At 40.0% G+C, this 11,904-nt stretch overlaps 1 protein-coding gene across 2 annotated transcripts in view; it reads right to left on the bottom strand.

Annotated features, from left to right (window-relative positions):
- Positions 1-11,904, bottom strand: part of ZNF106 (zinc finger protein 106) — an 87,658-nt gene that overhangs the window by 4,210 nt on the left and 71,544 nt on the right. For both annotated transcript variants that reach the window (XM_027869940.1, XM_027869939.1), the window contains 6 exons: positions 5,868-6,059; positions 5,364-5,426; positions 4,537-4,656; positions 3,445-3,516; positions 1,969-2,040; positions 726-872 (listed from right to left, as the gene is read on the bottom strand). In XM_027869940.1, the coding sequence (XP_027725741.1) occupies positions 726-872; positions 1,969-2,040; positions 3,445-3,516; positions 4,537-4,656; positions 5,364-5,426; positions 5,868-6,059 (666 nt within the window). The remainder of the gene's footprint in view (positions 1-725; positions 873-1,968; positions 2,041-3,444; positions 3,517-4,536; positions 4,657-5,363; positions 5,427-5,867; positions 6,060-11,904) is intronic.

The following is an 11,904-nucleotide window of genomic DNA, read 5'->3' as shown; positions in this document are numbered from 1 at the left end:
AATTTCTGCAATTATTCAATTTATAATAGTAATAATAGCACTAGCATTACTAGGAAAAATAAAAGCATTCCTAACCTAAGATAGGGCATAGTAAGAGGTCTTTGAATTCAAATGCTGGGTTTTAAAATTGAATAGTATTTTTTGTGTCCCTGACAAAACCTGCCCTTTTAGAGCTAAATTTCAAATCCAACTGCTACAGAAAATTCACTTATTATGACTGGGTCAAACAGAACAAACATTATCACAAGAAATATGTGTGTATATCAATAACCAAAAAATTTTTCCAAATCTCCTTATCTCTAGTAATATTCATTACAACAAAATTCTGACATAAGAATTGGGATTGTGTTATTTATTAGATCAAGAAAGATGGCTTAAGTGAAATAGAGAAGTTACATATGTGCACACACATATACACATGTGCACACACATATACACATGTGCACACAAACTGGATGATTTTTCATCCCTAAAATAGATTAAGACCGAGATCCTATAAAAGAATCAGAAGTAACACATCTTCAGTCTTGTATCCTTTTCTCTAGGGATCCTCAGATTGATCAAGACTTAAATTACCTTGAATCTTATAATTTTAGAGTTGGAAAGGATTTCAAAGATTGTTCACAACACTCCTCTCCTGCGAAACAACCACAGCTACACAGCTAGGTAGCAATGGCAGAAACGGGGTAAGAAGCTTGATTTCTTGACTTCCAGGTCACATATACCTGCTTGGATCCCTTCCTAGCAGTAAAGAACGCATCACAATTCTTCCAACGACATTTCAAAGTCTGAAAGTTCGGGTTGGTGTGGTCGGTTAGCAAGTGTTGTTTGAGGTGATCCACAACTCCAAATATCAACGAGCAACCGTGCCACTGGAAGCAAAAGAAAAGAAGAGAGGAAAAAGTGAAAGGTAACACAAGGAAGAGAAAATGTGGAGAATTTCCTCACTTGGACCCCATGTACACCTAAAAATCAAACAATTTCCCCTTCTCTCTATCTCTGTTATCTCATTAATTCCTAGAAGACTTGGAAACTCTGAAACCTGCTGAACTATGTTTTACTTGCCTCTGCAGAAGATGATAAAGTCCAAATATATCCAAGTTACACTAAGTTACACAATATAAGTCACACAAGAAGGTCTGGTACATTAGCAGGCCACACTTGGGTTAAGACTCAGGGTAATCACAAGTACACATCAGCAGAATCCTGACGGTTCAGGGTTTGGAACTTACTTAGCCACTACTGGGCAAGAAGCTCAGAGATTGGGAATAGGGAATATTTTAGGACCACAAATTATTCTTTTTAAGCAAATGAGAGAATCTCAAAGGAGATGGTTATAGATACAATTGACAAATGAGTTGGCATAGACACCTACAGCATAGTCAGCTGGAGCGGCTAAGTTACATTCTATGATTCTGTAGCCTGTTCTCATCTACAGAGGAAGAATATCTCTCCCTGATTCTATAAGATTGTGAACCACAGACCTTCTATTCTCCAAAGACCCATGTCTTACAAGAGAATTCTCTGACCACTCTGTATATTTCTAACTTTTATCTCCAGTATGTTTTATTTTTAGAATAAAGTATAAATGCATATAAAAGTTATCTAAATTTGTATGGCTATTTTACTATTTGCCACTCCTATTATAGATACCATAAGTTCTATATAACATGTTAATAGGATTCCTCTACTGTGGTATCCATCACACATTCAGTAGGTATTCAAATAAATATTGATAGTGATCATGAAGATCCATAAAATTAGCCTGAGAACAAGTAGTCTAAACCACAAATAGGCTAGCAGCAAAAAAACGTCTGCTCAGAGAACTGCAGAATCTCAAGAGTTGGCAAAGACTTCAGAGCTTATCTAGTCCAACCTATAAACATGTGGGAATCCCTTTTATAACAATCTGAACCCTTCTTATCCAGCCTCTACTTCAAAGGCCTCCAGTTAGAAGGTAGTCCTTACCCAACAGCGAAAATTCTGCATCAGATTTAGCTTTACAGCCTGGATGCTACCATCATAACAGCCAGTATAAATCTGGAAAAGAAAAGAACAACACTAAACCCAACTTTAAAAAAAAATCCTTCAAAATAAAATCCAGAAATTCGTTGCAGCCATAGGAGGTGGGTGGTGACTATGTTTGTAGGCACACGCACGTCCAGAACATAGATACACTGCTAGTACTGTTAGCAAGCATTTATTAAGCGCCTACTATATGCCTGGAGATAAAGAGCTAAAGGGGAAAACGTGGCTGGGGGCAAACAACATGCAAATAACTCCATATAAACAAGAAACATCAAAGACAAACTGGACATAATCTAAGAAGGAAGGCGCCAGAAGGAACACTGCAGATCTAGCCCCAGTGGCTTCACTGTGCAGATGAAAACTGAAACCCAGGAAGGTTCTACGTGACTTGTTCAAGATTACACAAATTATCTGGTACGATAAAGGAACTGAGCTTCTTGGGAAATTGAAGCTCAGACTGTTTAAGCTGACAGAAAGTAAAAAGTGGGAAGGGACCACAATACCACCCTTCTTTGGCAGCTGTACAGGTTTCCCCATGTGACTTGTTCCACTAACCTATCCCAGTGATGCATATGGAAGCTAGATGAGCTGAAATTTGCTAACTTTTCTGGTAACTCCCAGTAAAGGTTTAATTAAGCATTTTGCTTTATAATCCCTGTCTATGTTTCTTTCCCAGATTACTGGCAATACCTTGTAATTAATCAAACGACTACAAATTCTAAGTACTTCAAAGTCTGGTCACATGTAAATATTAGGGTGCAAATCTGATAAAATTATATTTCCTTTTAGTTTCTTAATTGACTCTACGGTTCTCTAAATAAACTATCATATCATCTGTAAAAAGTGATAATTCTATTTCTTCCTGGACTACACTTATTCCCTCAACTTCATTTTCTTGCCTGCATTTCTAGCGCTATATCAAATAGCAGTGTTGATAGAAATCCTTGCTTTACCCTTGATCTTACTTCTAGGTTGTTCCCATTATACGTAATGCTAGCACAGCTTAACTATGTTCTAGAATTTGAGGTGTTGTCCTCTTCAGTGTGCCAAGCTGGTTTCTCTCCATTATGATATTACTTATCCCATTAGGAAAGATCCGTTTAGTGGTAAGTTGCCTTTTCTTATAGTTTTCTCTCTGTTTTGACTTTCCCTGCTGTAGGTACCCACTACCAATGCAGACAGAGGCCATCTGCAATTTAGTCTCAGAGAGCTGCCTGGGAAACTGACAAGTGAAGGGACTTGCCCAGGGCCACATAGTCAATGTGTCAGAAACCTTGGATGGGAACCAAGGTCTTCTTAACTCAGAGCCAGCTCCCTCTCTCCCTCTCTGTGCCAGAGATATCAGTGCTATCTGAGGGATATCTATGAGAGAGATATCGTTTACAAAAGTTAACATTTGACAGTAGCAGCACTTACCATACTCTTATGAATAGTCATACACATTATCATGTCCTTGTGTCCACCATAAACTTGCAAACGGTCATGAGACTTGGGTAGGGAAAAAAAAAGCATTAGAAAAAAGGTGATTCATATATGTTCATTGAACATGATCACTGAGGCTCCATAACAAATATAAAATGAAACCAAAAATGAGTCACATATAGGATCTAGCAGCTGAAAGGAACCTTAGTGTTCATCAAATTCCCCTTCACTTTAGAGAAAACTGAGGTCCATGTGGCTAAGTGACTTGACTAACGTCCATCCTACAGCTAATTAGTAACAAAAATCAGAACTCAGCTCTTCACAGCTTCTACCATCATACTCTCCTTTCCATCACACTAGAGTCTTGGGCTTCTGTGAAAATCATCTGGTATACAATTCCAGGGGACTGATGATGAAGAAAATAACCCAGAAATGGGCTAATACACAGAAGAAGACACATTACCGGATAAGACCAATATGGAAATTTATTTTACTTAACTGTACTTACTTGTTACACAAGAATTTTGTCCCATTTCCCACCCCACCCCCCCGCCCCCCTCCCCACAATGGGGAAAGGTAGGAAAGAGAAAAAAAATATGCTTGACAATTGAAAAAAAAATTAATTAAAAAAAGAAATCCATGAGGTATACCCCTCAAGGAGAAGCTTAGTAACCAGAAGGAATGAAAAGTTTGGTCACTAACCTTTTGTAACATTTCATATTTGAGACACTGCCCCTGCATGAGAATTCTTTTAAGACCTTCAGTTGCTTGCTAAAAATAATTTAGTTCTACTATTTAGTAGTTTCGAACTTTGCCCCCAAAACTCTGAGGGCTGAAGCTGGTTTGTCTTTTTTAACTCTGTAATATCATTCCTTCCCCCCTCAATAATATCTGCTAACCCTGTGCCTCTTCTTTCAGATTATTTCCTTGAATCAGTTATTCTAACCATCCCATTTTGATCCAATCCCTAATCCCTACCCTTATGTTTTCTGCTTCCTGCCCAACTCCTACAACTAGGAAAAAAAAACAAAAACAAAACCAGATGACCTTGGTAGATCATGTTACCAAAATGTGGCTCCAGTCTACCTGTAATTCATAGACACGAACAAACTTATCCAGACAGGCAGTCACCATGACCTTCCCCAGAATGTTCACCACAGTCACTGCATGGTTGTGACCTTTATAGATTCGTACCAGCTCACCAGTCTATACCAGAATAAGGGAGAAGGAATAAGGAATGAAAATTAATGAAAAATCATTAAACCGGTAAGTCCTTTCTCCAGGACTCACCACTACTTAAAATATAAATTATTGTCTACTACTTGGCACTCATAATGCTAACAAGTGAATGTATAACCAACACTGCTGAATCTAAGCTTGAGAACCCACACACAATGGAGGGCCTACAGGAGAGATTAGCAAGGAAACTTCCCCTTTATTCCACTGGAAGTAAACTGGAAGTCAAGGAAAAAGAAGGGCCTCAAGTGACCTGGGCACAGTTATGTTATTCCATAGAATACCAGAACATCAGAGCTGAAAAGGACATTAGAGATAATCAAGTAACACCCCTGTCCCCCATTTAAGAAATGAGGAAACAGAGGCCAACTGTTAGTTTTTCTGCTCTCAGCTACACACTTGAATCAAATATTGATTTATCAAGCCCCACTGTATGTGTATTATCTTGAAATTAAATGTTAGGAACTCACAGTAAAAACCTTATAAAATTCTAACTGTTCTTGAAGTCTTGAGCATATCAGAGCTTTTGGGAAGCTCAATGTGGTCTATCCAAGCACCTCACATAAGGTGTAATCCTAATAACCTTTATAATGGAGGAAAGTTGTGCTTTCTATTATGTGTGTCTCAAGGAACTTCTTAGGTAGGCTGAAATCACTGCCAGACTCAGTATGACTTACATGAATGTTGTGGGCATGGACAGACTGGTCACTGGAGCCACTGAACACAAGATCATTTACCACCTTAAAGAAAAAATTTTTTTAAATAAGCCAGAGTATGCAACAGACCTGGAATTGTCATATTCCTAAAATGTACATCAAATTATCATTTGCTGAATTCTATTTTCCAGACTGATTGCTGTAAGTTTATTCTTCAGACCAAATATATCTGCAATGACGGACTCGCCTCCATCACCACCAACAGTTCTGACTGAATCTGCCTCAAATTAACCACTGCTATATACAGAGTATCAACAAGCCTTTGGACAGGCCACCTAATCTTAAAGGGTGCTATCGGTGTACATGTATCTTAAAATAACACATACAAAACAGAATTGTTAATTATCATTTTCAGAAGGAAGGACTACTCTTTACTTAAAATGAAGGCTCTGAATATTAGAATTTCATCCAAAACCACACCTTTCCTAATACATGCTACCCCAACACCCAGAAGCCCATACTTGCCTTCATGCAGAGAATGGTTTTGCTGTGGCCCTCCAGCGTGCGGAGGAGCAGTCCGTTGCGAGCATCTCGGACGCTGATGGTGCAGTCATAGGATCCTACCACCAGCAGTCTGCGGGCACCTTCCTGAGCTGTAGCCAGGCAGCTAACAGCCCGAGGACCATGGCACTCAAAGATATCAAGCTGCTTGTTGGTCTAGAAAACAAACCATGGATCTATGAAGTAGTAGATCCCCTGCTGGACAAAGACCTCAGAGAAAAATTTCTGTTGGTGATGTCCAGAGCCACTACTCTAGGGTACAAAACCTCTCCTATCTTGTCACACTCTTGCCAACACCCAATCTGCCCTAATAAATTCCTTTTTAAAAATACTTTCCTGGATACATTTCATTTTTAACCTATAGTTATTTCCCAATACCACTCCTCATGCCCACCTCACTCTATCTCCTCCCTTTTAATAGACTGACAGCTCCAAGGGCATCCTGCACCCATGTCCACTGTGAACTAAAAGGAGGGGCAAGTGCATTTTGTCTTCTGTTCTGCAGGTTTAAGAAGGATCATTACAATCATTCAGTCAGCCTGCTTTTTTTTTTTTATTTTAAGCACCGTTTCAATTTCCATTATTGTATGGTAGTTGTCATTTTCCTGGTCCTACTTCCTTCAGTCATTTGAAATCAGTTCAATTTTCCTGAATTCCTCATATTGTTTCTTACGCATATTTGTACTCACAATTTGCTCAGCCATTCCTTTAAGTGAGAGATATTCATTTAGTTTCTAATATTTTTTTGTTAATGAAGTATTCATATGAAAGTTTTGGTAAACATGAGGCCTTTCTGACTTTAATATCTTCAGGGTATATATGCTCAGCAGTAGGATTCATTTCAATTCAGTGAGCATTTAAATGCCTACTGTGTTCCAGAGACAGAAAACAACAGAAAAAGTTTGTGCCCTGAAAGGGCTCATATTCTACTGGAAGAACATAGAAAATTAAATTTAAAATATATACTACGTAGTTTTCAAGGGGAAGGCACCAGCAACTGGAGACCAAAAGAACTTACTATAGAAAGTGACACATGAGCTGAGCTTTGAAGGAAGCTAGAGATTCCATGAGGTGGAGGTAAGGAGGTGCAGTCCAAGCATGAGGGGTAGCCTATACAAAGGTATGGAAGCAGGAGATGAAATGCATACAGAGAATAGCAAAGCAGGCTCATGTGACTGTAACAAAGTCCAAGAAGATGAGTAATGTGTAATCAGCCTGGAATGAGAGACTGGGACAGATTATGAAGGGTTTTGAAAGCCAAATATAAAAATCTGTATTTTATCCAGGAAGCAAGAGGAAGACACGGGACTTTTCTGAGTGTGGGTCTGACATGGTCATCCTATTCTTTAGGAATATGACTCTGGTAGTTGTATAGAAGATGGAGGAGAGAATGAAATAGACTGGAGTCAGGGAGACCAATGAGAAGGGTACTCAAATAATCCAGTTGAGAGACCTAACGAGGCCTTAAACTAAGATGGCTGTGGTGAGCGGAGAGAAGGGGATGAATGAGATATATTGTGGAGGGAAGTAGACAATAAGATGTTGCAACTGATTGAATGTGAGGGATGAAGGAGAGGAAAGAGCTAAGATGAATTCAAGGTTATGACTATCCTCAACAAAAATAGAAAATTTAGTAACGTGAAGAGGGAATGGGGAAGGGGAAGAGGGAATGGGAGAGAGGAACAGGGAGATGGAGTACTGCTTAAGGCACAAATACAGCTTCCTTCATACAGCTGCCAAACAGATTTTCATAAAGCTCCAATCTGACCAAGGCATTTCATTATTCAAATCCCAGTGGATCCCTATTACCTCCAGGATCAAATATAAACTCCTGTGTTTAACATATAAAGCCCTTTACAATCTAGCCCCAATCTCCTTTTTGAGCCCTATTATCCATCACTCCCCATCACACATCTACAGTCTCACCAGCTTTTAGTTCCTGCACTGCTATCCTCTGTGCCTGAAAAGCACCCCCCCCTCACTTCTTTTTCTCAGCATCCCTGGTTTTCTTCAAAAGTCAGCTCATGTGCCATCTTTCCCCTTCCCCTAAGATCTGAGTGCCTGCCTCTGACATCAGCTTGTATTCATTTTGTATCCATTTGTGTTTGTGCTAGTCTCCTCCAACTTAAGCTCTTTGAAGGCAGGGCCTATTTTCCCTTTTGTCTTTGTATTTCTAGTGCCTAGCACAAATGTCTGGAATACAAAAGGTACTTAATAAAGGGTTTAAACCATCTAATGGCTTTTTCACATAATTTGAAATTTTTCCCACAAAATTTGGCCTAATTCACAGACACCCCTATAGTGACATGGTATATCTAAGCCTATCCAATACCACTGCCTTTCTTATCATCTTTGCTACTTTGAGGAATGAGACGTTTTAATTTGCATACATCATATTATTAATGATTCAAAGCAACTTTCATCACTGTTATTCTTTCTAAGACCATTTGCAAACTTTTACCATTTTATTTACTCCAACAACATTTTTATGTTGTTCTAGTAAAGAAACTCCCCATTCCAATAAAAATAAACTTCCCTACACTTATTTTTTAGCTTCTGTCTACACACTTACCTTTACTTTTACACTTGATCATGGCTATATGATAAGTTGTCCCCTACTGCTATCTCCCTCATGGAAACCTCATCTTTCCCCCTCTCCCTAATTCAGTGGAAAAGGAAGGGTGGGTGGCTTCTTCTTCCTTGCTGCCCAGTATTACTGACCACATTGCCACCCTCTTATTACTTATAATATCACTCTGAATCAATTGTCTACCATTCCCTAATCATCATGAGGAATTATTCTATTTCTAAAATTCTAAACTTGAGGTTTCCCTTCTCTATCAACCTCCTTTGTCATCATCTCTCCTGCTTCACCATATATATATGGGTCATCAATGACCCAATGTTATTCAATCTGGTCCATAGTCAAAGAAATATTCAATTCTACAAAGCCTAGACTCCTTTGAATACCACTTTGATGACGGTCTTATTATTTTAGATTTCCATATTCCTTTAATTTTCTGCTGCGCAAATCTTCAACCATCTATCACTCTCATTGTCTGGCTTCTCTACTCCTATCTCCCAGGCCACGGAGATATATTTCAGAAGGATGTGAACTCACAAAGACCTGCTTAATGTACTACAAATTCACATGGCCAACTTCAAGAAATCTTATTATCCATTTCCTATTGGTTTCTCAGGAAAATTCTTCATACTAATTTTCCAAAATTTTTCCTTCCCTCAGACAGTGAATCCTATTCCTTTCCACCACTCTTAACTGGGGCCTTCATTATTTCGTAGACAACTAGCATGATTTCCTCAATTCATCATAATCTCTATCTTAACACCTATTTCTTTCCAGACTATAGGCCATTCACCTACAGTAGCAAACAGCAGGTACCAGCCAATGTCCCCCCATTGTCCCCTGGATGCAGCCTGTGCTCTGTTCCAGTCAACCTCCTTCTTGGGACCCCCTCAAGGCAGGGACAGCTCTATGCCAGCAGGAAGCAGTTTCAGAAGCCAAGACCTTGGCCCCTTACCCCAAAAGAATTTAGGTCCCATTTGTTTGAGAGGGGAATGGTGGGAACAGGATCTGAATCCCTAAAAGGAAAAGACCACGTCTTTGGGATCTGGAGCCCAAAAAGGAAAAGCCCTGGACTTTCTCACAAGGCCAAATCTCTGGCTTTTGCCTGAGGCTATAATCCTATCAGCTGGCCTTTATTTATCACCTATGCTCAAATTTCCCAATTCTCTGTTTCCCTTAACCTAGCCTAGCCCTCCATTGTCTTATCTCCCAGTTAGGGCCCTCCCCCTCCCACCCTTAATCCTACCAAGGTCCATTCTCCCTTGGCCTCCTGGTGCAGGTCCCTGGCATTCTGTTACCTCAGTCACCCCAGTTTACTGACCACTCCCATCCAGATCCTCCTTAGACTCCTCTTCCAGTCACCCCATACTACTTGGCCACTCCTAGATACCTCCCACAGTCTTTCTGTATATAAAGTCCATCTTGCCTCCATCAAGGTGCTCAGATTCTTAAGACCTGGCCTGCTTGCATTAGCAATACAAATGCTTAGATTCCTTAAGAGTCTGGCCAATATGGCAGATTCTTTAAATCTCACTCACCGGGACCAATGTTCTAAAAAACCTTGCTTTTGGCTGAGAAAGAACCCCCCCCTCCCCCTTCTGTCTTTTCCTCTCCAATTTCAGAAGAGACAGAAGTCAAACTCCTTATCACCCCTCACCAGTATCTTCAGTCTCTTTCCTCCTACTGGCTCCTTCCCCCTCTGTTAAACATGAGTCTTATGAGAAAAACAACATGCATGGGGCTTAAAAAAATCCCACAACCACCTTTCACCTAATCCCACTGCTTTTTTTGGCAACTGCCCTATTTCTTGCCTTCCTTTACTGTCAAAATTTTGAAATAAGGGGCCACCAGTATTTCATTTCTGATCCCCAGGGTTGCAGGTAAAAATTGTGTATTAATGAAACCCCAGAAATAGGATCCTATTAATATACAATAGTAACAATACAATACACAACAGTACTGATATCTGACAGTTATATAATGCTCTAAAGTTTACAAAAGGTTTGTGTGTGTATACAATAGTTATAGGAAAGGAAATTTTATATCAGAAATTCAAGGGTGAGAAAACTCCTGCTACTAAAGCAGTTCAGCACCTTTTCTGAAACTTAAGTCTTAAAAAACCACAAACAGAGAAGTTAAATGACTTGGTCAGGGTCACTGAACAGGTAGTATGAGTCAGAGGCAGGATCTGAAGGCTTCCTAGCTACTGCGCCACACTTCCATCTACACACACACACACACACCCCAAGTGACCATTCCTTTCCGACTAAAGCTGGCTGAGCTATCAATCAGTACCAGATGAGCAAGGAATACTTAGAGAATCTGTGATTTCATCAGTGTGGGTACTCTGTACTCACAGATACAGATTACAATCTCTACGATCTAGCAGATGACCTATGAGAGTTGCAGTGGCTGAAAGATCACCCTGCAGCCAATCTGGTGATGAGCCTCTCCGAATTTAGCTAGGCTGGTCCTCGGACAACAGACGTCGTCTGCTGCCGGGACCACACTCGAAGCCTTTCCAGCTTGGTAGGACCTGCCAGAGCGTGTGCTCCGCTGGCATAGCCTTCGAGAACCCAGGGTCACCTCCACGCCACGATGAGGCATCAGAGTAGGACTTCAGTGGAGGATTTTCATTGTAATCGCCAGTCTGATGCAGAATGACAATTCAGCCAGTGAAAAGGAACCAAAGAAAACAGAATGACAAAAAGACAAGAAGACGAAACCAAGAAAGAATATATGTGCTGCTCCACCAACATTTTACCGAGTCCTCAGACTGTTTAAGTGTCCTTCTCACCACTACAGAACTGGAGTTGGGAATTATTAATGGTGGCTTTTGGCTAGCGCACAGGCACTTCCAAATTCTACCACACAGTTACACCGTCCTATTTCTCTACTTATTCCCCATTGTAAATGTGTTCTAATAGGTCAAAGACTAGCTTGTTATCAAATCCAGTAACCTTTCTCCACTCCAATTTTCCCTGACCTATGAATGGTAATTGATAATAAGGTTCATCCACTCCTTGAAATTCTCTTCCCATGTCATTGATGACAAGATGAAACAACACTATTCTGGTACTTCTCTGTCTCCTTCCCTAGTGGTTCTTCCCTTTCTTGAACTGAGTATTCCTCAAGTTCCTTGGTCCTTTGCAGATATCCATACCTACCCACCTGGTAAAGTGTGGTAACATTCCCAAATATACATACATTCTTTCTCAAATAACTCCTCTAGTCTTATGATTTCAATTTTCATGACTTTGATGATTTTTCCTAAACCTCTATCTCCAGTCTTGTCTCTCTCAACAAAACTCCAGTCCTCTGTCTGTTAAATGAAGAGACTAGACGGCCTTTAAAATCCCAACCAGACTAAACTCCTATGATTTTTCTGATCTATAAATGTCTGCGGAACATTTCCAT

The sequence above is a fragment of the Vombatus ursinus genome, unplaced genomic scaffold, assembly GCF_900497805.2.
Source record: "Vombatus ursinus unplaced genomic scaffold, bare-nosed wombat genome assembly UNPS02014794.1, whole genome shotgun sequence".
In the NCBI taxonomy this organism is placed as follows: domain Eukaryota; kingdom Metazoa; phylum Chordata; class Mammalia; order Diprotodontia; family Vombatidae; genus Vombatus; species Vombatus ursinus.
Note: the sequence above shows the minus strand (reverse complement) of the source record. Positions and strands in the feature narration are given on the sequence as shown.